At 34.6% G+C, this 26,763-nt stretch overlaps 1 protein-coding gene and 2 long non-coding RNA genes across 3 annotated transcripts; 1 reads left to right on the top strand and 2 right to left on the bottom strand.

Annotated features, from left to right (window-relative positions):
- The first annotated feature begins 380 nt into the window (after positions 1 to 380).
- LOC107955335 (uncharacterized) lies at positions 381 to 2,538 on the top strand. Its single transcript, XR_005929879.1, has 2 exons — positions 381 to 928; positions 2,088 to 2,538. It is a non-coding gene; the product is annotated as an uncharacterized lncRNA (long non-coding RNA).
- A 15,373-nt stretch (positions 2,539 to 17,911) lies between these two features.
- Positions 17,912 to 19,005, bottom strand: LOC121231819 (uncharacterized). Its single transcript, XR_005929878.1, has 2 exons — positions 18,630 to 19,005; positions 17,912 to 18,530 (listed from the first exon to the last, which is right to left on the bottom strand). It is a non-coding gene; the product is annotated as an uncharacterized lncRNA (long non-coding RNA).
- A 1,760-nt stretch (positions 19,006 to 20,765) lies between these two features.
- Positions 20,766 to 22,813, bottom strand: LOC107956855 (uncharacterized). Its single transcript, XM_016892351.2, has one exon. It carries the CDS (start codon positions 22,593 to 22,595, stop codon positions 20,883 to 20,885), a length of 1,713 nt encoding a protein of 570 aa, XP_016747840.2. The 5' UTR covers positions 22,596 to 22,813; the 3' UTR covers positions 20,766 to 20,882.
- Between the last annotated feature and the right edge of the window lie 3,950 nt (positions 22,814 to 26,763).

Below are 26,763 nucleotides of genomic sequence, written 5' to 3'. Positions count from 1 at the left end.
CCCCATCCAGCGCCGATTAGAGAATCCTTACCCCATTTCTTATTTTCGTTTCCTTTTTCTGCCCTCATAGATTTCTGCTTCTTCTTCCATCGGCATTGCAGATCTATCCTCATTTCTTCTGCTTTCATAACAAATCCTCAACATTGTTTCATCGGAGGCCGATTTCAGGTATGAATCTTTGCTTCAACATTGTCTTCGGCTTTCTCTGTTTTAATTTTTCTCTTATTTATTCGTTTTTTTCGTTTGGGTTTTGTTTGAATGCAAGCTTTTGTTCCATGGATTTGTTATCTCAATCGGCTGACACTTTATCAACGCTCTCTTTAGGGTTAGTTTCATCTTCGCCGCAGTTTATACTGGGTTACTATTGCCCGGAGATAGGATCATGGGATTGGATACTCTATCAGGAGGGAATACCAGTCATGGGTATTATACCCCACATGGTAGAAAAGTATCTTCTGCTTCAATTTTCTTTGAGAGTTTGCCATATAAAGTGAATCCACAAACTGGGTATATAAATTATGAGAAGTTGGAATAGAGGGCGCTTGATTTTAGGCCTAAGATATTGATTTGTGGTGGTAGTTCGTATTCGAGGGAATGGGATTACGGAAGGTTTCGACAGATTGCGGATAAGTGTGGTGCTGTTTTGCTTTGTGATATGGCTTAAATTAGTGGACTTATTGCTGCTAAGGTCTGCAAGCTGTGAAGAACTGTAATTATTTGATAGGTTATTTGCTTTATGTGTTGCACTAAGGCTTTATTCATGATTTATAGCTTCTGAAATATACCTGTTTATCCTGAAAGTTTTGGTATTCATGTGGTAGAATTTGCCAATTTTCCTGAAAGTGTTGTTGCTCTTGCAAGAGAAAAGGCTGCTGAATTGGAAGATTTCTCACCGACTTCAATCATTTCAACTGGTGCTGGACAAGAGGTTTGGCTGTTATTTTTTTTGTTATAATACTTGTCACAAGGCTATAATATGCCTGCATTCTGGTTCTGGACATGCAAAGCCTTTTGTTTAGATGATTTTCCTGCTTCAACTATGGTGTTTGGACTCCAGCTTCTTTTTGTCTTTTCTTTGGATGGACCAACTTCGCCTTCTGTTGTTGGATGCCTCCCTTAAATTAGTTAATAGCATTGATATTACTTGCATCAATACAGTTGGTAGGACATAGGACTACTATTATGACTTGCCTTCCAGTGGACCATCCATTCATTTCAAATATGATGTTCATATCTGTTGCTGTTTGCTCCGAATGTTGTAGCTAAAGATAAAAAATTGGCATTACCTAAGGAGAGGTGATCGGTGTCTCTGGTAGCATTTCTCATTGCTTAAATTCATAAAATTAATAACACAGTAGACCATGTTGAGAACGGTGATGAAGCCGATTGTTTTTCATTGTAGCACATATATTTGAGTTATATATGTATATAGTTTAGCTCTTATTCTAGAATTAGTTTGCTGTCATCAGTTGGAAAATTGCCTATGCTTTTGAAAAGGAGCTTTGATATGCCCTTTTCATCTAGAACAGTAGTTGCTTGGAATTCTAGACTTGCAACTTTTATTTCTTTTCCTGAAGTATTCATGGCTGGCCTTTTTTTGGTATATCTCCGGATACGAGTTTGAAGATGTCTCAAAAAACTTAAAAAACTGAACATACTCGAGTACGAGTAGCATAGCTTGCAAATGCGACTCTATGGTACTCTTATTTATATGTGTAGTTGGTGATGTTGAAATGGATGACTCATTAATATATCAGAAAGTTAATCGGTTACTACAATGTTTAGCTCTTTCTTAGTATTTTGAATTTGCCTATGTGTATAATGTGTCAACTGATGCTACTGGTGTAGAACTTAAGGCTAAAACTAAATTTTATATGATTTCTTCCAAGAGTTGAATAAGATGAATTTTTTTTTTAATCTTTGCTTCTTCTTTGCTGGAATTTACTTTTTTTTTTATTTGGAAATAATTTGTTTGGTTGTTGAGAAAGGAAGGGAAACTAAATCATGATATATGTATATATTTGTTTGGATAAATCATGATAGTTTGTTTTTTTGTTATGTTGTTTAACTTAGTTATTTGGTGCCAGAGCTGAAAACCCGAATCAAGAAGTACTTTGAAGGGGATGAAGAGGCACTCCCTTCAGTTCTTGAGGCCATTTTGCGTAGAAAGTTAGCTGGGAAGCATGAGGAGACCGATGATGAATTGATGGATGAATTGGAGGTGCAACCACGAGACGATGTGGATGATGAAGAGTTCGAGTCAGATTTTGATAATTTGTACTCGACTGATGAAGAGATACTTGCAATGTTTTTGATGAAATAAAGTGTGGATAGAAAACCTGTCAATACTTGCAATGTTTGTCCATAATGTTTGTAAATGAGAAAATGACCCTAGTCTACATCATTTCTCAAAGCCTGCGATTGCATGTAAATGTCACTAGAAAGCTGTTGCTAAGGCTTAAGAATCTGTTTTATGAGTCAGTGTTGGTTGTTTCAAGTTCACTTTAATGTCACTCTGTTTACTGCTTTATAGTTTAACTTTTGTATGGTAAGTGATTTGTATACTAGTTGTTTTTCTTGAATATGCATGCAGAACTTATATATTAGAAGTTACAAACACAGATTTGCTGCTTGATAACATATAGATCTTTTTTTTTATAGTTTACCATGGTTGCTTTATGCCTATGTGATTGTTCATAGAAAATTTTTTTTGGAAGAAACCTATGCTTGACATTTGTTTAATCCATGTTTTCTTAGCAAGTATCTACATTATTAATCTATATTATATAGTATTATATATTATGATTTTATTAAATTCATATAAGAATATTTAATATTAAGAATTTTATTAAATTATATATTTTTATTAAATTATATTTAATAATAATTATTTTAAATTATATTATATAGTATTATATATTATGATTTTATTAAATTCATATAAGAATATTTAATATTAAGAATTTTATTAAATTATATATTTTTATTAAATTATATTTAATAATAATTATGTTAAATTATATTTTATAGTATCATATATTATGATTTGAGTAAATTCATATAAGAATATTGATTATTAATAATATTATTAAATTATATATTTTAATTATAATATATTTAATAATAATTATGTTAATTTATATTTTATAGTATCATATATTATGATTTGAGTAAATTCATATAAGAATATTGATTATTAAGAATTTTATTAAATTATATATTTCAATTATAATATATTTAATAATAATTATGTTTAAATATGATTAAATTATTTATTATTGATATTAATAATCTTATTAAAATTTAAATAACAATAACAATAATCATTTACCAAAACAAATTTATGGTAAGGGTATTCTAGTCATTTTAGTTTTTTCCATTATGCTATTACACCTCTATTCCATTCAACCAAACACAAGATTACTATTACGCCTCTATTCCATTACATTCAACCAAACAGTTGATTTGCTATTACACCTCTAATCCAATACACCTCTAATCCATTACACCTCTAATCCAATACACCTCTAATCCAATACAGCGAACCAAACGTGCCCTTAGCATGATTAATCTTTTAACCCGACATTTTCCCAAATTCTCTAAGAATCTCCATAATAGCCTTAACTTCATTGATCTTATTTCTAACAAAAAAGAGGGCATCATCGGCAAAGAACATGTGGTTAATCTGAGGGCCATTTTTGCTAGCTCGAATGCCACGGATATGACTAACATCTTGAGCTTTAAGAAGCATCCTCAAGAAAGCTTCCATGCAAAATAAGAAAAGGTAAGGGGAAGGTGGATCCCCCTAATGAAGACCCCACTCGGGAACAATAACCTCCAAAAGAATCATGTTTCACTTAACCACATACCTCACAGACCGAACAACTCACATAACTTTCTTAATCCAATTGTCAGCAAAACCCATTCTCTCCATCACCTTCTCGAGAAAAGTTTCATTCAACACGATCATTAGCTTTGCTCATGTCGAGCTTAATGACGAACCCTTTATTCGGCCCATTTTTTGAGCTCTATAGATAATGCATTAATTCATGGGCGATAAGGATATTGTCGTGAATCATACGACCCAGGAAAAAAGCACTCTATTTCTGACTAATACATGAAAGGAGAACAACCTTTAATCTGTTAGCTAAAACCTTGGAGATTATTTTGAAAATAACCTTGCACAAACTAATAGGCCGAAAATAAGTCATGTCTTTGTGGTCCTTGATCTTAGGAATGAGAACCACTACTATATCATTGATGTCTGAAATATCCCTCTTTCCATTAGAGATGTCATGACACAAGAGAAGAACCTCCTTACCTACCACCTATCAATTTTCTTTAAAGAACAGACCTTGTAATAAGCCTAATTTGCCTAGCCCACTAACTAAAAAATTAAAACCAAATAATAAAAATCCAAATAGTCCAAATACAGTCCAAAGGCCCAATAAGGCCCAAATAAAAAAACCTAGCCCAAAATCCTAAAAATTTTTAGAAAGAAAAAAGAGAGAAAAACCCTATGTGCACCGCACCTAGGTCTGCTGCCGCCCCTAGTCCACTGCCAGCACTGCCTTCGCCACTTGCAAAATCAACAGTAGAAAAGACATTAGGCAGTAGTAAATATATGATATTGAATTGAAAGAGACTATAAAGCCAAAGGAGACTCAATGTAATATTTTTAACAAGATTTGAATACCCAAAAAAATAAAAACAACAAGCAGTTGAATAAAAAACAAAGTTCACACACACAAAAAAAAACGAGGCAAGAAACATAGAGAAAGAAATCGAATCGGATTAAGGTTTTTTTTTTAATTTTTTCTTTTCACTCTTTTTTGAATATGTTTTTTATATATACATATATATTAAAAAAACAAAAAAAGGAGAAGCCATCACTTGTTTTTCGATCGCCTGAAAAAAGGGAGATTTTCTGTCTTTCAGCCGCCGTAAACGACGGCTAGTGCAGTGACGACTGCCCGGAGCTCCCATCAGACTTAGGAGGTGAGAGAGGGGGAGAGAGAGTTTTTGATTTTTTTTTCTAAAGAGGGGATAAATGATTTTTTTTAGATTGGGTGACTTATATAGGGTGTCAAAACAACGCCATTTTGGCCAGCTCCCTCAGACACCAAAACGACATTGTTTTCATGTGACCCGAACCTACCCGACCCGACCCGCCGGGCTTAGGATCCACATTTTTTTAGTAGAAGGATTATTTGTGCATTTGGCCCTTTTGCATTTTTTTAGTTTTTAAATCTTATTTTTTTTAGTTTTTAATTTATGCCCTGGAATTTTATTTCGGTTTTAATTTGGTCCACTTGAAACGGCGTGTTTTGGAGGACAGGGAATATTTCCCATTTGGTCCTTCCCTTTCATTCGCGCATTACAATTCGGTCCTTTACTTTATTTTATTCCTATTTTTCCCCTAAAATCCTGTTTAGCTTTCAATTTAGTCCTATTATTATTATTATTAAACTATTTTAATTAATATTTCTTTATTTCTTTGTTTATTTGCTTATTCTCAATTTTTAATTAAACTTTTATTAGTATTTATTTATTCACTTATTATTCCTTTTTTGACATGTTTTATTTATTTTATTTTATTTTTTCCCTCATTATTTTTTTTTGGTGAAAAAAAAACAAACAAAGATAAACTACAGTAAAGTTCCGATAGATACAAAAATCCTCTCTTTATCTGCCTGCACAGTCCCCCCTCCTGCAGCATCTGCTACTACATGCCCCCTACCCCGCTGCCCCTTCTACCCCCACAGTACCCCTCCTGCAGCATATGTTGCTGCATGCATGCCCCCTCCCCCGCTCCATCTGCTAGTAGCTGTTGCTGCTGTGTCTAGTCCCTTCAATGGGAAAAAGTTGCAAATGGGGGACCTTATAATTATGGTCCCCCAAACCCTATCCACCGGAAGAGAGAAAGAAAAGAGAGAAAAGAGAAGAAAAGAAGAAGAAGAAGAAGAAAGAAAAAAAAAGAAGAAGTTAATGTATTATTTTAGTAATTAATTTTGTTTATAATTTAAAGAGTTTAATTAAGATATTGTGATTTTTTTGTTATTAATTATTAATTATAAGTTATTTATGTTTAGTGTTTATAGTTTTGGATTAATATTTGTATGAATGCAATTTTTTTTGTTTTTTATAATTATTTTAAAATTAATTTGTTAGTAATTTAGGATTATGTTATAAATTTTTATGATTATAATTATTTTAAAATTAATTTATTAGTAATTTAGGATTAAGTTATAAATTGTTGTGTTTAGTTTAGTATTTGGTGAGTTTAACGTATAAGTTTATAAAAAAAATTAAAAATCATTTCATTTTGAAAATGAATTTGGACAAATGATGTTTAAGCTCATTTAATTTTTTTAAGTTACTATTAAGTATTGGTATGTTAATAGTTGTTGTTAACTCATTTAATTTTTTTATACCAACTTGGATATCAATTTATCCAAGTTTAATCATAACTGACTTTTTTCATAAATTTATATACTTTAAAATTATTTTTATAAAAAAATGATTGTAGAAATATTGAAGAATATAAATCAATTATTAACATACCAATACTTAACAGCAACTTAAAAAAATTAAAAAATTGATAATAATACATTAATAGTATCAATTAAAAGCGTTTCCCAAAACTCATAATTAAGATTCTTATTCTGAACTAGGGGTGAGCAAAATTCGATTCGACTCGAAAAAATTGAAAAAAAAACTTAAATTTCAAGTTAAACGAATCGAGTTATTCGAGTCAAATCAATTTTTTTTGAATTTCGAGTTCGATTCGAGTTGAGTTTTCTAATTCGAATAACTCGAATAATTCGAATATCAAACTATAATATTTTACATTTTTATCCCAAACTCTCAAACCTTTTTACTTTTCTCTCAAAACTTTTTCTTCTTCCCACTTTCCCCTCAAAACTTTTATTCTCCTCCCATCCCAACCCCTCAATCTACCCAAAATCCATTTTCCACCAAAATTTTACTCTCCCATTTACTTTTTCTTAAAATTTTACACCCAAAAACCCTCAAAACTTTTTATTTTTCCCCAAAATTTTTACTCCCTCCCACTTTCCCCCTAAAACTTTTACTCCCTTCCCATCCCACTTCCCATCTACCCCAAACCCATCCCCCTAATTTTTTTTTTAATATTTTTCCTCCAAAATTTTACTCCCCCATTTACTTTCCCTCAAACTTTTATTCCTCAAAACTTTTTATTTTTCTCCTAAACTTTTACTTCTCACCCTTTATTCTCAAATAAAAAATCAGAATTATCCAAAAAATATCACTAAATATAAATAGTAATAATTTTATTTATATCTACTATTTATATTATTAAATTAAATTAAATTTCACATTTTATATTATTTATATTATTAAATTGTTTAGTCATATTGAATATTTATATTAAAATTGAACTATTAATTATGCCATAAAATATTTGTGCTAAAATTTTATGTTGGTATCAATTTCACATTTTATATTTAAAATAAATTTTATTTAAAAAATCACATTTTTACATTTAATATATTTTTTAATTCCAAAATATATAGTGGCAAGAACCTGCAGATAATTGAAACAACTAAGCAAGCAAAGAAGCTAACCCGTATGTAAAAGATTAATAAATAAATTATCAGGTGATGAAAGTTAATAAATAATTTGATTAAGGTGGACAAATTTTATTATGATAGGTGACAGTGGTTATAAGGACCCAAAATTATTTTTTTAAATTTAGCTCGAACAAATATATTCGATTCGATTGGATTCGCATTCCATCTCACTCGACTCGATTCGAGAAAATTTCAAATCAAATTAAGATGATAAAATATGATTCGTCAACTCGATTAACTCGAAATTTTTTCATTCGATTTGATCGAACGCTCACCCCTATTTTGAACAATGGGGGTAGAGTTTTGGCTGTATGAAAAAAATATGGGATTTGGATTTTTTTATCTACAATAACAAGTAAGATATGAATTTTCAAATTCCATTTAATGCACTTTTAGGGTTGACTATAAGTATGAATAAAGATATTGACAAATGCTTTTATTAAAATTATTTAAAATTTTAATTTAAAAATTTAACACCCACAAATATCAATGTTCAAAGTTAAATGCATGTACATGAATTTATTTTATACATGAACATATTGTTGGCATAAGTAATTTAAGGGAGAAAAATTTGTTATCAACCTTGACAGATTGTATAAACATTTTTTCAATCTATATTAGTTATGTGTTTTGTGATTTTTTAGTAATGTATTTTTTTAAAAATAATTTTATAGTTATTTTGTTAGTAATTTATGATTAGGTTATATAAATTGTTAGTGTTTAGTTTAGTGTTTTGTGATTTTTTTAATGTAATTTTTATATAATGTAATTTTATTTGATTTTTTATTTATTTAACAATTTTTATTGATTATTAAAATGTTGATTAAATTTGTTGTTATATAATTTTATAGGTTGTTTGAAATAAACTACTCGAGTATATATCTATTTCTATTTTTATTTTTTTAATTCGTATATTTTTATGTTTAGATAGTTTATATTAATTTTAATTATATTATTATTGTAATCTAACATAATTTTTTTTATTGTAGGTAAATTATGGGAAATTATTAGATATTTACCGTGTTTTGTTTCTAAAATTTGAAATAATTTATTGTATTTTTTGAAACAAATTAAATGAATTCATTTTTTTAATTACAGATTTGCAGCAAATGGGTTCTTTGATTAATAATAATAATCACATATCAAGTACTATTAATGAGATGGTAATAAAATTTTTATTTGATACTCATCTTATTTACTGAATTAAATTATATTTATTAACTATTTTGCTAATTTAATAATGTCAGGGTCCGTACCGCGTATTGAGGGGCTGTGTTAATAGTGTAGGGTTTCTGCTAGATGAGCGCCTAATACTATACTTAGAGTTAGCCGGGTTCAGATCAGCGGCACTGATCCGGACTTTTGATTTGCGATACGACTTGCTTTTCGCTTTAGTCGAGCGATGTCGTGCGGAGAGTGTACCATCACTCTAGAGGATGTTGCACTACAGTTCGGGCTTCCCATCGATGGGAATGCGGTCACGGGCGTAAGTTCGGTCTCTAAGCCGGCTACCCTTTGCTATGAATTACTTGGACGCTCGCCAAGTGAGGGGAAATTTACCAGTTTGAGATTTTTATGGCTAAAAGACAATTTTGAGTATTTGTCGAGTACTGCCAATGAATGGGAGGTGATGCAGGCCATTCAAGCTTACATTATGCACCTTATAGGGGGTGTACTCATGCCGGATGCAAACGACAGTACGATCTACTTGATGTACTTACCCCTATTATCCAATTTGCATAACACCCGTTCATACAGTTAGGGGTCCGCAATTTTAGCCATACTATATTGCGAACTTTGTCAGACGACAGATCCTTCTGCAATGGACATAGGTGGATACCTCATACTGCTATAGTTGTGGGCACTTTACCGGATGCCATTCTTGGCATCCATTAGTCACCAATCATATATATTTCCACTCGTTAATAGGTGATGAATTTTTACTCGTTATAAGAACTAGTTGACTTTTTTTCGGATTATATTGTTCTAACAATTTGTTTTCGTAGATGGAGTACTAATTCGGGTATCGAGAGGTCATACACGGTTCCGATATATCGTTTGATGATTGAGAATCATGCCGGAGAGGGGGTAAGTTTTTCCAATATAACCTTAATTTTATTATTTTATCTCACTCGACCCACATTAATATAACAATGTTATTAACTGTGCAGTTCATTTGGATGTCGTATTCTGTTCTAAAAATTATGACAGTTATTTCCTCATCTGCCCACGTCCACTCAAACCTATGGTGCATTAGCACACCCGTTATCAATTTTCAGGTAGTGGAGTGGTATTATGGTATCGAGTACTCCGGCAGTTCGGTTGCATACAGTATATCCCGACACTAACAGTACGATTAGAGGAGGTCCATAGGATGAACAGGAGGGGTATGGAAATGATTGGGGAAAAGTGCATAAAGAATATATTACGATGTGGAACAACCGATTAGGGAGGGTACCTCAGATGGATTGTGCTTTCGATCTGCAACCCTCGTTAGAGTACATACAGTGGTACTGTGAGATAGGGAAACAGTTTTTGTTTGGTGGGCAGTCGATGGTAGTCCCTCTGCATACGACACGAATTGAGCAACCCCTTCTAGATCCGCATCATGCACCAGAGCCAAAGCTAGAGCCATAGCCGGAGCCAAAGGCAAAGCTGGAGGCAGAGACGGAGCTACACTCTGGGGATAGTTCTTATCATTCAGATTTGGGGGGCGATGACGATTTCCTGGGCTCGTCAGGCCATGGATATAATTCAGAGTTTGATATCTTCAGCCCACTACCACTTCAGTACTCTAGTCATCTTGGCTCGTATCCACTTCAATACTCTGCTTCTTCTAGCTCGTATCCACTTCAGTACTCTGCTCCTTTCGACCCGTATCTATCATCGTACTCCACTTTTCCCGGTCTGTATCCACCGTCGTACTCCACTCCTCCCAGCCCGTATCCACCACCGTACTCTACTCCTCCCGGCCCGTATCCACCGTCGTACTCCACTCCTTTTGGCTCAAGTTCATCGATGATGTTTGAGACATATGATTTTTCATCTATGTTTTGCACACCCCTACATACGGATGATGAGAACGTTAATCATCGTAATCGTCCGCAACGTGAACGTCGAGCTCCACAAAAATATACCCCTAGAACCACACTATCAAACCATCAATTTTAGGGGGTTTTGTAATATAAATAACTTCATATTTATCTAATGAAAATTTTTGGCATTTTATTCATCAGTTTAATTTATTTTTTTTCAATTTAAATAGTCAACTTTGTATTTATATAATGACTTTTTTGCCATCTTATTTATCAATTTTATGGTTTTTTTTTATTTTTCAATTTTAATAAATAAACTTTATACTAACTATGTAAGTCAAATTAGATTAACTGCAACAAATTGTAGATAAAATTGTGATTCAATCCTCTTAACATGTAATGAACTACATCTCAATTTCTACCCGATTGAGACGATTGTCCAACATGGTAGTTTCGAAGCTGGCATTTACTCCGATTATGACCTCCTAATCTGCATACGCCACACAGCTCTCGTCGAATTTCTCTCTCATGTCCATTTCATTATGGATTCTGGATGATTGTGGACGACCTTTCGGGTTCCTACGCAACCTTTTTTCTGGGACAAGCTCAAAGGTCATCGAAGGTACCTCCTAAGTAGATAGGTCAGGAAGCACGAGGAACTCATTCTCCCATACACACAACCTGCGTTCGAGGGTGTACATTTCATCGATAAATTATTCTAAATTGAGCGAGACTTTAACACAAGCTGCCACGACATGTGCACATGGATAATGAAGTGTTTGAAACCTCTTGTAGTCACACCGTCTGTTTCGAAAATCAACTCTGTAGGACCTAGGTGGTATACCGGGTCGACGACCGATGGTCTTTGTAACTCAAAACGTTTCATTACATCATGAATATACTTCTACTGTCATCGACCTCTCCATCCAACAGTTTGCAACCATTGTATCCCTAACATCTTCGAAAAACACGTATCCCGCCTCCATTTGGTTGACTTGTTGCTGACCCATTCTTGGTATCAAGGTAGCCAACCTGTAGAACGTAGCCGAGAAGATAGATGAAATCTAAAGATGTCATGTTTTTAACAACACAGCGTTGATCCCCTCTACCAAGTTTGTGGTCATTTGACCATAACGAAAGCCCTCGTCAAAACTTTGAGCTCATTACCACGGCTCCATGGTACCCAACCACTGTCGAAAAGATGTGTTCGTTTGACCTTCTATATCACTCTCAAGTCAGGTCATTCTTTGGCGGAAAATGTGTGGCTCTAGCTCGTGTGCTGCATATGTATTAAGAAAATATAAGTTACAGTATTGCTCTAAAACATTAAAACTTATATTGAAAAGATAAGGTAATTCTTTACCCATTCTCACAACTTGTCTCTTCTAGTTTGTATTCTTATAATCTAGCTGAAAGTTAGCCGCGATGTTCCGGATACAGTAAACGGATCTCTATGGTACAGCGGAACACCTAATGGCTGCAATTAATCCTTTCCCTCTATCAGAGATGATGCAAATATTTTCGTTGCTAATAACATACCTCCGCAGGTTGATAAGGAAGAATTCCCACAATTCCATGTTCTCCTTATCGACAATTGAAAATGCTATCGGAAGTACGTTTCTGTTGTCGTCTTGAGCAACCGTAAGAAGTAGGATCTGTGTGTATTTTCCATATAGCCAAATTCCATCTACTTGCACAAACAGTTTGCAGTGGGGAAATGCGCACACACATGGATCAAACGTCTAGAACATCCAATGAAAAATTATTTTTCTAGATTGTAGTTGGTCATCTGACACGTAATAAGGTCGTGTCTGTAACTCAATGACAGTCCCCGGCACGTGTTCCCTCATAGTGGCTATCCATCCTTATAACTCATTGTATGATGCATCGAAATCTTCGTACAATTGCTCTGTTGCCATATGTTTAGCTATCTATGCCTTCCGATATGATACTCGATACTGGAATCGTGCCTGCATTTCGGTAATCAGTACTAAAACTTTAATGGTCGACATGTCTTTCACTATTGGCATGATTCATGTACAAATAGTTTTGGAGACAAGTTTTCGATGATCTTCTGTCATACGTGTTGAAGTGCATGTGTGAGGCTCAATAAATTTTCGTATCTCCCACATCTGCGATTTCTGGATAAATGCAGCTCGTAGCTGCCAATTGTAGCCTTCTGCCGACCTCTAACACTCTCCAATATATAATGTTGGTTTAGACACGACGATTTTGTAGTCTATTGATATATTCATGCTATACTGCTTAATGAAAAATACGTATTCTTCCTTACTTTCGAATCTCTGGCCCATGAATAACTCATCAGGATCAGAATATACGGTCATTCGATGACTAGGTAGTATTTCAAGGTACTCCGGAAACTCAGCTACCCGCACCGCATCGGAGTCTATCTGAGACATATGTGCCTCAGGATTATTGTGTATCACAATATGACAAATCTAGTTTCTGACTGAAGACGCGTTAACGTTTCCATCCTTATTCACACCTTCGTCGTCAATATCATTTGGGACCTCGTCCACGTCGGGATCACTCTCACTATCGACTTCGTGATCAGCAAGATCACTACTATAGTATACATCATCACCAACCACATCAGTTTCGGGTGCAGCATTAAGATCAATATCAGTCCCATGTATAGTTGATTGGCTATCAACGTACGATATCGAAACCACCAAACACGGCTCTTGAGCTCCATCTTCTTCACCTAATGGAGTGAGATCTTCAGTTACCTCCACACCAGCTAACTCAGCAAATAATTGAATCGATGCATTTTGGTTGCTCCAAGTCCCACAATAAAGAGTGACCATTGTCTCCACGTCTTCATCATCTACAAGTTCCATTTCGGTAAATTTTATGGGATCCGTCGAAACTAGAAACTTGTAGAAAAGTTTTGATATCTTTCTCCCACAATGTCTATAAATCTTTTCACTAATTTTTTCCTTCATATCATCAAACGAGATATTGCTATTAAATCTTATTGCTACTTGTTTGTGACATTCAAATATACATCCCATGGTTTTTGTCAAAATTCAAAACAGTTTCGAAATGAAAAAAAAATACATAAAATTTTTAATGCAAAATTTTTCATTCAGAAGCTAATAAAATTAATAACCTAACAAAATAACTTTCAAATAATAAAATTACTAACAAGACTCTACATTCTATTTAAAAAGAAATAAACCAAAATACCTTATCATTCTTCTTGTTTTCCTTTCTTTTTTCTTCTCCCTATCTTCTTATTTTCGTTTTGCTAAATTTTGTGTCTATTCCTCTACTAAATTTTATGTCTGTGCTCATTTGATTTTTGAGGGTATATATAGGGGAAAAATTAAGCACGCTGTAGTGGGCCCCACCATTCGTGCGTCTGAGTTAGGCACAACTAGCCGCGCCTGTCAAATAGACTCAACTAGTCACGCCTCTGAGATAGGCTCAACTAGTCGCGCCAATCAGATAGACGCAACCTGTATTTCGTATCTACACCAGGGTCATATAATGATCCGGGAAAAAAATTAATAATATTTTATTAAACGAAAAAAATAAAATATTTTTATATAAAAAATTTATTCACGCCTGTCAGATAGGCGCGATTAAAGAAAACGTACCATTTCAGTAATTAATCTAGTTGACAACCTATTTAGGTATTTAAAATTTTTTTAATATATTTGGGTAAAAAAACCCTATTATCGCATTCATTATTATTCTGTTATGCATATTAGGGCTATGATTTCTTTTTATATTTATCAAACATATTATGCCATTATTATTACAAATTCGTGTCACATTAATCTTTACCCGATACATAAAAGTTTTTTAAAAAATAGGCAATGTTTTGTATTTAGAAATTCGAAAAGTTGTTCTCTAACTTATAGGGTTTCAATTTTCTCGATGACTCCAAATAACCGAACATCTTTTTTTTTTAAAAAACATGAAATTTTAATTAAAATATTCTCAGGAATTAAGAAAAATCTTGTTCTAACTTAAGGAATATGATTTCTTTCTAAAACCGAGATTATCATCTATTTTAAAAATAATTTTTTTAAAAATAATTTTTTTCGTATTTACCTTTGTTTCGAGAGTTTAAGGCATCGTGCCCTAACTTACGGGATATGATTCTTTTTCTCGATTAACTCAAAATAAAGTTGTTTTCTTGTTAATAATATTTTAACCAAAGGATTGTATTTTTAAAATTTCCTCAAATTTTAACTGTCGACACTAAAGACGCCAAGTAATCAACTAGGTACCAATTTTAGGTGTATCGAGGGTGTTAATCCTTCCTCGTACATAAATGACTCCCGAATCCGTTTTGTGGATTTTGTAGACAAAAAATTATCGTTTTATTAAGCTTAAACGTTTATTAAAATGATTAAATTACGAGGTGATCTGATCACACCTAAATAAACAAGATTGATGGCAACTTTCATTTTTTTCATTTTCAAACAAAAAGTCATCCCTCTTAAAATATAGTTTCGACAGACGTGATAGCATATCAATGCCAAGAGCCTTTCGGGGGTACATTTGATTGAAAGTAGAGAGAATTTCATCATTCGTAATTTGCCTTTCCAACATGTTATTAATGTCAGGTATGATACTCCCCGGAATATGGTTCAAAAATCTATCATCATTACCAGAAGCTTCAGATTTAAAGAGCTTATGAAAATAATTCCAAGCAACCCCACATATCATTCATAGCATTCACCCACCTACCATTCGAATCCATCAAGCCCTCAATTTTCTTTTTCCTAAACCTACCCGTAGACCGGACATGAAAGAAATAAGTATTCCTATCCCCCACTTTGAGCCACAATATTTGGGCCCAAAAACTTTCCTCCTCCGTATAAAGGCGCCCAACTCGACATCAGAATCTTTCAATTTGTCGACATTAGAATCCAAATAAGACCCATCGATAAGTTTGTCAATCCCATCAACCAATCAGCGCATTCAACTTTTCATTCTTTTAAACCGACGATGTTGTCATAAGCCAAGCATAGAGTGCACCCTTTCAATGTCATTAAGGAAATTAACATTATTATGGCCCCAAGCCCTCTTTGGCCTCTTTCTCTTTAGCGCAACATGCTTCAAATTTGAAGAGCAATCTCGAGTCTTTTATTTCTTCCCTCGATTTACGCCCCATAGTGTCCAATAGAATAGCATCATAGTCTGAATTTGCTTGTCGCACCACGTTAGCCGAAAGGAAAGGAATACTTTCCAGCGCACTAGCGGAAATTAAAAATCTATCAATTATTTCTTTGATCAACCTGCTCCCCTCACGATTATTAGTCCACGTAAACCAGCCTTTATCCATTTTAACATCCACGGGCGCCAATTCCTCTATAATTTCTCTAAACTCATCCTTAGCCAACCTAGGCTTCCTTCTCCCATTGAACTTTTTAGCATCATTAATAATGGCGTTAAAATCCACCTAGGCTTCCTTCTCCCATCGAACTTTTTAGCATCATTAATAATGGCGTTAAAATCCCCACCAACGATCTAGTCTTCCCTAACCAAATCACCCACAGTTCTTAAAAGTTCCCAAGATCGATTTCTCAAATTCATCTCAGAATAACCATAGAATCCCGTGAGCCTGAATCTGTTTTGTCTCTCCAGTTTGACCAAAGAATCAAAATATGATGATTAGAATAATTCTAGGTGATCCCACTTTGACCCCATCCTTCCACATTAGAACCAAGCCACCCCGACGACCATTTGGATTCACCACAAAACATCTAGCCATACTGCAAATATTCCGAATGCGCTCGAAGTTCGCAGCACAAATTTTAGTTTTGCATAGAAAACAACATCAGGATCATTAGCAACAAGGAGTTGCTTTAACTCACAAACTGTCGCAGGGTTCCCAAGCCCACGACAGTTCCAGTAAAAAAAATTCATTGCTTTTGGCGGGGTTGGTCACTAGCCGCCCCCTTAAAAAGTGAAAGACTATCGATAATTTCCTCCAAACTATCGTATTCTAACTTTGGTCATTACTCTCCCCATTGATGCCCTTCATCCTCTTGCGTTGAAACTTCACCCTGCCCCCACCATCTCTTGAAGATTGTATCGGGCGTTTGTCCATAGGAGAACATGACTTAAATCCCTCTTCCCCAGCCATCACTTTCTCTTTTCCATTTAGTAACGTCATATTATTCTCAGCTTCAATTCACTCTTTGTTTCCAGTCTCCATCTCGATTGGACTTGTTCCTTTTTCCAGGATTCAACACAATTTCGCCAGTTTCCTCTATTTTGGTTTGGCCCACCTAGTTGAACTCTTAACCAATTTCCATTTTGAAAACTTGGACTACTCAGTCTTGGAAGCTCCTCTTGTCGTAGGCATTTCTGTGGAGTATGTCCGATGTATCCACATATATAACATAAAGTAGGAAGCCCTTCATACTTAATAACACACGATTTCAATCCCCTCATTCCTAACCAAATGGAAAACTTGTTGAAGAGGCCTCGACACATCAATTTTAACCATGTTTCTTATGTAGTCAATCCAACAGCTTTTTCTATCTCGCCAGTCAATAGCCAAAATCTCTCCCATAACCTCCCTTACATTGATGGCTACTTGTCTATCCATTTCCTCAAAAAGGATGTTGTAAACTCGTATCCAAAAAGGGGGGCAATGTTAAAGGCATAATCCTCCATAGTTTGACCTTTAACAAACGGTAGCATCACAAACAAATATTTATTGAAAAGCCATGGGGCCAGGTTGAAAATCCTTGTTCTATCATCCACATTACCAAATTTAACTAAAAAAACACCCACAGTCATAACCACAAAACTAACCGGCTCCTTAGTAAACCAGAGAGATTTCAGCATACGATACATGGCTTCTTTGTTAGTTTTTTTATCGGACATAATTTTTCCCACAGCCCACACTTCATAACCTTGTAAATTTGGTTGAGTCTTATTCGTGCTCGTCGCACGTTTAGATTCTTTTTTAGAAAAATTTAATCTCGCCAACAATTCATTAATATCCTCATCCATCAAAAAACCAACCAGATGATCACCCAGCCAAACCACAATAGAAAACAGATAACAGCCCCAATCTGAGAAGAGAACCAAGCAACCAAACCAAGGGCCTCAACCAACCACCAACCGCAACAAAAACCACCGCAACACCACAATCCACCAGTCGATACCAATCCAAAAAGACCACACAAAGCTCACAAAAATAAACAACAGAACACCTTAAAACCTAACTAGAAACAAAGCAATGTAAATGAGATCACAATAAAACAAGCGTAGTAAAACCCAAGTCCATTAAACAATCCCTTCAAAAAACACAATGAATAAGTAATATAACCTAAAAGAAAGACAACAAAATACAACAACCTTTAAGAAAAAAAAAGAAATTAAATGCGGAGGAAAACTAACACCATGTAGAAGCATCACCCTTGGTCTAGCAGCACATCGTGATCGCTATCATGGATTCAGACCACCCTCCACCATTTGACAATACGACCCCACCACTAGCTCAAATGCTGCAAAGTCGTCAAAACTAGGATCTTTGTCCGAAACCCGTCCTCGACCACAAAGTAAAGAAAGCCAAAAAAGCACCTACACCCCAGCCACCACCAGCAAAAACAAACAAGGAAAAATTCCAAGAAACACAATCGGAGCTCATTAAACAAGATCCTCCCAGTTTAGGAGAACAATAAAACCTAATCTACGTATACAAGAAAGCTAAAGAAAGCATGACATCATAAAACAAAATTAACCCAAAGGAAAAAAAAAAGAAAAGGATAAACTGGGTAAGACACAGGGAAGAAACCAAGATGAAAATTAGGGTTAAACTTAAGAGAACAAAGAAAAAAGAAAAGAACAAAACAAGAAGACGGAAATATTTTTGACCCCTAACAACCTGCGTAACATAAAAAAAGAAAAACATTTAATGATAATAAAAGCAATGAAAAAAAAATCATGCAAAAGAAAAAAAAATGTAAAAGGAAACAAGATCCACCGTTCAAGATGCATGCTAAGTACGTCAGAACCATGCAAAAACGTAAAACCATGCGAAAGAAACAAATATCACCACTCAAGAAGCCACCACTCCACGAATCAAAAAACTTAGCGCAAACATGATCAATCCATCACTATTCCACGTAGAGACACAATTACCTCCTCGGGAATCCCTCCATAGTGCCATCAAAACCCCCACACCGGGGACCACAATCAAACACCTACCATCCAATTGTTCTTCAACGAACAAAGACGGACCACGGGAAAACAAACAAAACAAGAAAGAAAATCGTCGAAATCTTGGAGAATTTTTCGCTTGCATACGTAAATAAAATTATTACTATTTAAGTTTAGGAATTTTTTTTGGATGATTTTGATTTTTAATTTATGAGTAAAGGGTGAGAAGTAAAAGTTTAGGAAGAAAATAAAAATTTTTGGGAGTAAAATTTTAATAGGAAAATATTCAAAAAATAAATTTGGGGCAAATTAGGTTTGGGGTAGATCGAGGTGGGATGGGAGTAAAAGTTTTGGGGGAAAGTGGGAGAAAGTTAAAGTTTTTAGAGAAAATAAAAAATTTTTAAAATAAAAAATTTTGGGGTAAATATGTAAAATATTATATTTTGGTATTCAGTTTATTTGAGTTATTCGAATTTGAAAAAAAATTCGAGTTGACTCGAATAATTCAATTCGTTTAACTCGAAATTTAATTTTTTTTTATTTTTTTTTGAGTTGAATCGAGTTTGCTCACCCCTAACCATGTTTGCAAACATGTACCTTTAAGCCTAAGTTGGTGGTTTGAGCTATGGCACGCCTAGGTACCTTCATTATTATTCACATGTCTAATACTAACACCTTTCTCGAGTCTTGTAGGCACCTATCTCCACCAACCGAGGTGCCCTCCTCCATGAACTATACTCTACTCTCCACAAAGGTTGGGGACAAAACTCCAACATAGTAATACCTTCAATTATTAGGGGTCTGGATTGTTTGATTACTAGTGTAACAACATAAGAGAAAAACTTATTTATTATGTTTGTATTACAATAGTTAGACCTAAAATAAAGAATAATTAGTACAAATTTAAACTTAAACTTAAAAAGAAATAACTCATCATGTGAAAAATATTCTCTCGTTAAGATAAACAAAAAAAATTTCTTCTCTTTCCTAAAAATAATTCAAAAGGTTGGCTAAATATTGTCAATTGAATTAGTTTATTGCTAACTCACATATTAAAACATGTGTAAAAAATAATAATCCTACCAAATATAACATATTTTTTTCTTTATTTTTTCATACATTTTAATTTTATTATGCACAATTTATTACCATGATAAACAATTGAGTTGATGTCACAAATTAACTAGACAATAATTTAAGATTGATAATAATACAATGATAAACAATTGTATTCATTTGGTATTTTTAATATGATGTATTTATGTGTTTAAATTTTGTTTTATTTACAATTTAATATAACTTTTATTAATATAGTACATATTTCATGTGTTATAATTAATTAGTTTGAAACTATACATTTCGTTATTTATTTTATATTATTTTTAAACACACATATGTGTTTTAAATATATGTTTTTTACACGCATACGTGTGTGATAAAATTTACAGTATTGATAATGTTGTTGATTAAGTTGTTATTACAAGTTAACTCGATACCAACTAAAGATAATTAATAACAACATAACAAATAATTATATATTTTTTAAATTTCTTAATTATTTCATAATTTAATCTATTTTTTAAAATTTTAATGTCGTATATTTTTATATGTCATGTGATATTAAAATAAATTAAAATTACAAAATAAAATATCATTAGGCGGTATCTAAGATTTTTTTTAAAATTTTTAACAATTTAAAAAATAATTATTTTATAATTTAATTTATTTTTTAAATATAATTAATTATTTAGAAATATATATTTTCACTCACACAAACAGTTACTGGGATATCTACTTGTTGTAGATGTAGAGGGCAAATTCCACCCCACACGACTACAACATGACGCAGTTGATACAAAAAGCAGCTGACAAAACAATGTTAAAGTTGGTTATCATGCCATGTCATGTAATATTGATTGTCAATAATCTGCAAGTACAAGATTCAAGAAATGCCACTGAATGACAAAACTACCAGGTAAGTGATGCAGTTTATTAAAAGGTAACGAAGAAACTAGTTACAACTACAACAAGAACATACCCAAATGTTGCAATGCAGTTTAAGACATCGATATAAGGATTAAATGGCTGCAGTATTGCAGGTGTTCACACCATCTTTACAATCGTTAGTCAGATCGTTGAATGTTTCGATTTGTTTCTTCCCTCTCAAGAAAAGTTCTGCATCAACAGAGGCCCTCATGTAATCGTCGAATTCGACAGGAGCTCCATTGTTAAGCTTTGCTGTGTCTGAATACCACTCACTGCTTTGATCCCAAAGTTCCTTATAGTCGTTAAGAAAATGAGTGGTATATTTGTGTTTCAAAGGTTCAAAGAAGGATGTTTCAGGTTCATTTGTTGCTATATAAACATCCCTTCCGTCTTTAATTTTATTCTGTAAGGTCGAGAGAAGGGCATCAGGCGAGGTGTCTTGGGCGAGATTAGGCCAAAGGTGCCGGTTCCTCGCCTTCTCGCCTCTCACGATGTGAACAGAGTCATAATCCCAGTTCAACTTTGATCCAATTGCTGCAACTAAATCCATCAACCTTCTTGATTTCCTTATCAGATTCCATGGCCTTTGAACAACAGATCCTGTCTCTCCTTCGCAAACTCTGTACCAGTAATTATCCGGCTCTACGAATCCCAACTTTCTCATAATCAAAGAATGCTTCACCTCAGTAAGCTTCTTCGGCGACACCCTGAAATCTTCAGCAACGTAAAGACTCAATTTATCTTTCCTTTGCCATTTATCCCAAAGTTGCCAAAATTGATCTTGATCCAACACTGACGCTGCCTGTTTCAGATGCTCAAAATCAAAGTAGAATCTGAAGTCTTTCCCTTCCTCGTCCAGGTTCGATGAAGTGTATACCGAAGACAAACAAAGGGTCATATCCATAACCAGAGTTCGCTTCAAATACTGTGCTTCCCCCAATGCGCACAAGAAACTCCATAAATAATGCTTCATGCTCTTGCACCTATCTGCACCACCCACATAAATTAAGTACTTCCTACGAATAAATTCCCTTTCGGACTCGACAACCGGAAGTGAATCGTTCAACATTTCCCCAGCAGCAGGCAAAGAGAAACTACCTTGGTCCTGCAAACCTGACGCTGGCTCATATCCAGGTATTTTATTCTTATTCTTCTTCTTCTTCTTCCTTGCATTCACACCCGAATGATATTCCCCAATGCTCACCACACTAAGCGTACAATTATCTCTATTGATCACAAACCGCCTATAGTCCTTATTAAAACCAGTTGCCTTCCCTTGCTTAGGCCTAAACCTCCAGGCCATATCACAAGTATTCCCCTCGGGTCCAGGAGTTGGCTTCCCGAACCGGTTAAAGTGTATATCCTTGAAACGCTCAATTGCCTTTTGCATCATCAATTGAAACACTTCTGGATCCTTACAATCAAGTGGCTCTTTGGGATCAACCTCACATTCTGATGAACTAGTTTCATACGAATTCGTCTCCTTGGTTTCTGCTGCATCAGTACCACTGCCAAAAGTGGCTAGTGCAGTCTGGTTGGCAGCCATTAAATCCTCCCCGGTTCTAATGACAGTATTATTCGATTGAAACGTAGAATTTGATATGGAAGTGAGGAAAGTTGTGATCTTGGTAGGAGACTGGAATAATGGGTCATCTGGTTCATAAGTAGCGGCTATAATAGTGACCACTAGAGCTCCTATTACGAATATAGTTAAACAAATATTGGCAATCATATGTAAAGAATTTTTTCCCAGGCTCTCTGGCCTAGAGCTTCGAGTTCTATAGGACACAGGACGACCCAACATTTTTCTTTAATGAACTAAAAACCTTTACAACGAACTATATCCACTAAAATCCATGAATCCCGTCTAAAAAAATTAAGACTTTACAGATCTGGGTTCATTGATCTTGAAATTGAAAAGAATGTTGGCAAGTAATTTAAGAATTCGACTTACCTCTTTCAAGATGAAGCTCAGGCTTTCTAGATGGATGGATTTGTTAAGATGAAAAAAAGAGAAATTGGGAAATTTGTTAATGATTAAAATTTATAATCACAATTTTTTTTCTTTTTGGCCAGAATCATGAAAAACACATTAATCCTACTTTTGGTTTAATCAAGTTTACCAAGCAAAGCAGTGTGATAATGTGTAAGGTGATGCGCAATACATGCATTGTTTCTTATGGCTACTTGCAGGGATGAATATAGGGCTTTGCATGGGCCCTGCTCCTTTAAATTAATGAAAATCCAATTAAAAATAATTTGCTTAATTAATAAAGTAAAACTTTAGTTTGACCCTAATAAAAAGTATTACTTGCAGTTCTCTCTGCCTCTCCTATGATTTTGATGAGTGGAAATATTAAATATACATGTATGGTAACAGAGAGGGTGTTTTATATATAAACAAGGAAGGGTCAAGATGTACAACAAAGCCTAATGAAACCTAATTCATCTCATTTTACTGTATTGATTTCACTCTCTTGGATGGTTATATATAGAATGGACACATTTTTTAACTGCTTCACTTGGTTCATGTATATTGAACTTCGGCAGGTGCACGAGATGCAGCCCTATGTTGGATGCGGTTCATGCAAAGTTCAATGCTTTTTTGAACCATTTCTTCCAGGAACCTCTTGGCAGTTTCAACAGCTTTATCGGCTCTGCCTACGCAAACGACAATATCATATAGAATTAAGGATGTGTTCCCTGTACTTTTCTCGGTAGCTTTGGCGCAAAGGAAGTCAAGCTCCAACGGCGTGCTTTGTGCTGACATGAGAGCCACTTCAACAGTCTAGAAAGCAAAGCTGAGTGTTAATCTCGCTGCCATGGCTAATTCCCGCCATTACAAAACAAAAATGACTAGATAAATCGACAACATATCAGAATCATGCATTAACACCTCAGTTAACAGATGAAAGAAGAGGATGGTGGCGAGAACAAAAAGTTAAGAACTACCTTGCTAACAACATAAAAAGAAACTGATTCAAGCGAAATACTCTAAAAATCAGTATCCTAATGAATGATATTCCTAGACTGGACAGAACCATTAACATAGAGAAAGAAAAGAAATGGCATTGCTGAAACTAAAACGTTTATCCTGCATGTCTTCCTATTGGAGTTAAGACACAAAGCTAAACAGTTACAGCAAAGTTTTAAGCATCAAGCAATATTGACTTGCTGAGCAAACAAGAAAATCAGGCTTGAAGAACAAAAAAGATAGCTGAGTTTGAAGAAGAAACAAAAAAAAAAAAAGAAGATGAAATTGATTCATTAGATTTCTGAAAAGCAAAACATTACTTATATCAAGTGATTAACTTGTGGAAATCAGTGAAAAAGAAAAAGTCACCTAAACACACCTAACTCCACTAACAATCTCTTGAAACTTATGAAACATTGCTTCCACACTTGGTTATGCTGATTTATCAAATCTATCAGCACTAACTTACAACAAATTAATTACAAACTTAGTTCAATTGTAAATAAATCAACACATCATCAAAACATCAAAACGGTAGCTGCATGTGCTTCATCTGCTAACTGCATGGCTCGATCCCAAGGGCTGTATACAAGCCAACATCTAACACTCCTCCTTGGCTTCCATGCTGCAAACACCCAATCTAGCTCTCAAATTCTTGAACCTTAACACACAAAGAGGCTTTGTCAAGATATCTACTAACTGATCTTCAGAACTGCAATGAACTAGTCTAATTTCTTGAGATTGTTCAGTTCCCCTAACAAAATGAAACTTGATCTTAAAATGTTTTGTTTTCCCATGAAACACTGGATTCTTTGCAATTGCAACAGTAGATTGGTTGTCACATCTGATCTCTGTTGCTTCCCTTTGGTGTAAATTCAAGTCAGCCATGATCTTCCTTAGCCAAATTGCTTGATTAATACCTCCTGCAACTGCTACATATTCTGCTTTAGCTATTGATTGAGCTACAATAGATTGTTTCTTTGAGCTCCAATAGAAAACAGTCGAACTAAGGGTAAACAGATACCCTGAGGTGCTTTTCATGTCATCTATCGATCCTGCCCAGTCACTGTCAAAAAAACCAAGGAGCTTCATGCTGTCAACCTTGGTAAACATCATCCCAAAGCTTTGAGTGCCTTTCATGTACTTGAGGACTCTCTTTGCAGCTTGAAAATGGTTCACATTACAGCAATGCATGAACCTAGATAAGAGACTAACTGAATACATTATATTTGGCCTTGTGGCTGCTAAGTAGAGCAAACATCCCACCAAGCTTCTATAGGTTGATTCACTTACTTTCTCGAAATCACCTTGGCTTGAAAATTTTTCTCCAACAGCAATTGGACTGTTAGTTGCCTTGCAATTTTGTATGGAGAATTTGTTCAGAATTTTCAAAGCAAATGTCTTTTGACTCAAGAAAATTCCTTGCTGAATATGAAACACTTCCATGCCAAGGAAGTAGGACATTTCACCCAAATCTGACATTTCAAACTTGCTTTCTATCTTGCCTTTAAAATATGTCACCATAACATTGTTTCCTCATGTTACTAGTAAGTCATCCACATACAAGGAGACTATGAGCAGTATTTCATCACCTTCCTTTTCACATACAATGTTGGCTCACTAATGCTTCTTTTGAACCCCAAGCTTACCAGGTAGGAGTCAATTCTGTCATACCAGGCCCTTGGTGCCTGTTTTAAGCCATACAAGGCTTTTCTCAACTTGTAAACATTGTCTTCTTTACCCGTAACTTTAAAACCTTCTGGCTGTTCGACATATATCTCCTCATCAAGAAAGTCATTGAGGAAGGCAGATTTTACATTAAGTTTATGTATTTTCCACTACCTTTGAGCAGCCAATGCAACCAGTAGTCTGATTGTATCAAGCCTAGCCCCTAGTGCAAATGTATCAAAGTAATCAATTCCATATTTCTGACTGAATCCCTTCACTACTAACCTTGCCTTCAGCTTGTTCAAGATTCCATCAGCGTTGTGCTTGGCTCGAAACACCCACTTTACTCCTATGATCTTCCTGTGAACTGGTCTTGCAACTAACTCCCAAGTTTTGTTTTTGTAAATCATGCTCATTTCATTAAGCATGGCTTTTCTCTAGCCTTCTTGAGCTTGAGCTTCTTCAAAACATGTTAGTTCAACAGTAGCGAAATCAACCCTCTCATATATTTCACTTAATGGTCTGGTTCCCCTAACTGGCTCATGATCAATGTCTATTTCAAGATCATTTTAATCAATTTCATCTAATCTGTCACCAAGTCTTCAATAGTACATTCTAGTTCACTTTTATCCCAATTCCAGCTTGACTTCTCATCAAATACAACATCTCTGCTTACAAAGACTTTGTTGGTTGCAAGATCAAGAATCTTATAGCCCTTTTTAACACTGCTATAGCCCACTAGAATATCAAGCTGAACCTTCTTGGCCAACTTGTCCCTTTTTACTGCAGGAATATGTGCATAACATATGCATCCAAAGACCTTCAGGTGAGCAAGTGATGGCTTGAACCCAAATCAAGCTTCAAATGATTTTTTAAAATAGAGTTTTAGTTGTAGCCTGTTTTGAAGGTATATTGCAGTATTAACTACCTCAGCCTAAAAATTATTAGACAAATTCTTTTCAAACATCAAACATTTGGCCATATCCATCAAAGTTCTATTCTTTCTCTCACTGACACCATTCTGCTGAGGTGTATAAGTGTTGGTGAGCTGGTGTTTTATACCTGATTCCTCACAAAAGGTTTGAAACACTGCTGAGGTGTATTTTGTCCCATTATCTGACCTTAGTGTCTTAAACTTGCAACCTGACTAACTTTCTGCTACAGCCTTGAACTTTTAAAACACTGATGCCACTTTTGATTTATACTTGAGAAAGTAGCCCCAACAAAATCTTTAGTAATCATTAAAGAAAAGGAGGAAGTACCTGCTGGCATTCAAAGATTCAGTTTTCATAGGACTACACACATCAGTGTGGACCAATTACAATTTTTC

Source organism: Gossypium hirsutum, chromosome A07 (assembly GCF_007990345.1).
Source record: "Gossypium hirsutum isolate 1008001.06 chromosome A07, Gossypium_hirsutum_v2.1, whole genome shotgun sequence".
NCBI classification, from domain to species: domain Eukaryota; kingdom Viridiplantae; phylum Streptophyta; class Magnoliopsida; order Malvales; family Malvaceae; genus Gossypium; species Gossypium hirsutum.
Note: the sequence above shows the minus strand (reverse complement) of the source record. Positions and strands in the feature narration are given on the sequence as shown.

Coding starts and splice junctions, on each gene's coding strand:
- LOC107956855 (XM_016892351.2), bottom strand. CDS start 22,595: ATGTTGGGTCGTCCTGTGTCCTATAGAACTCGAAGCTCTAGGCCAGAG.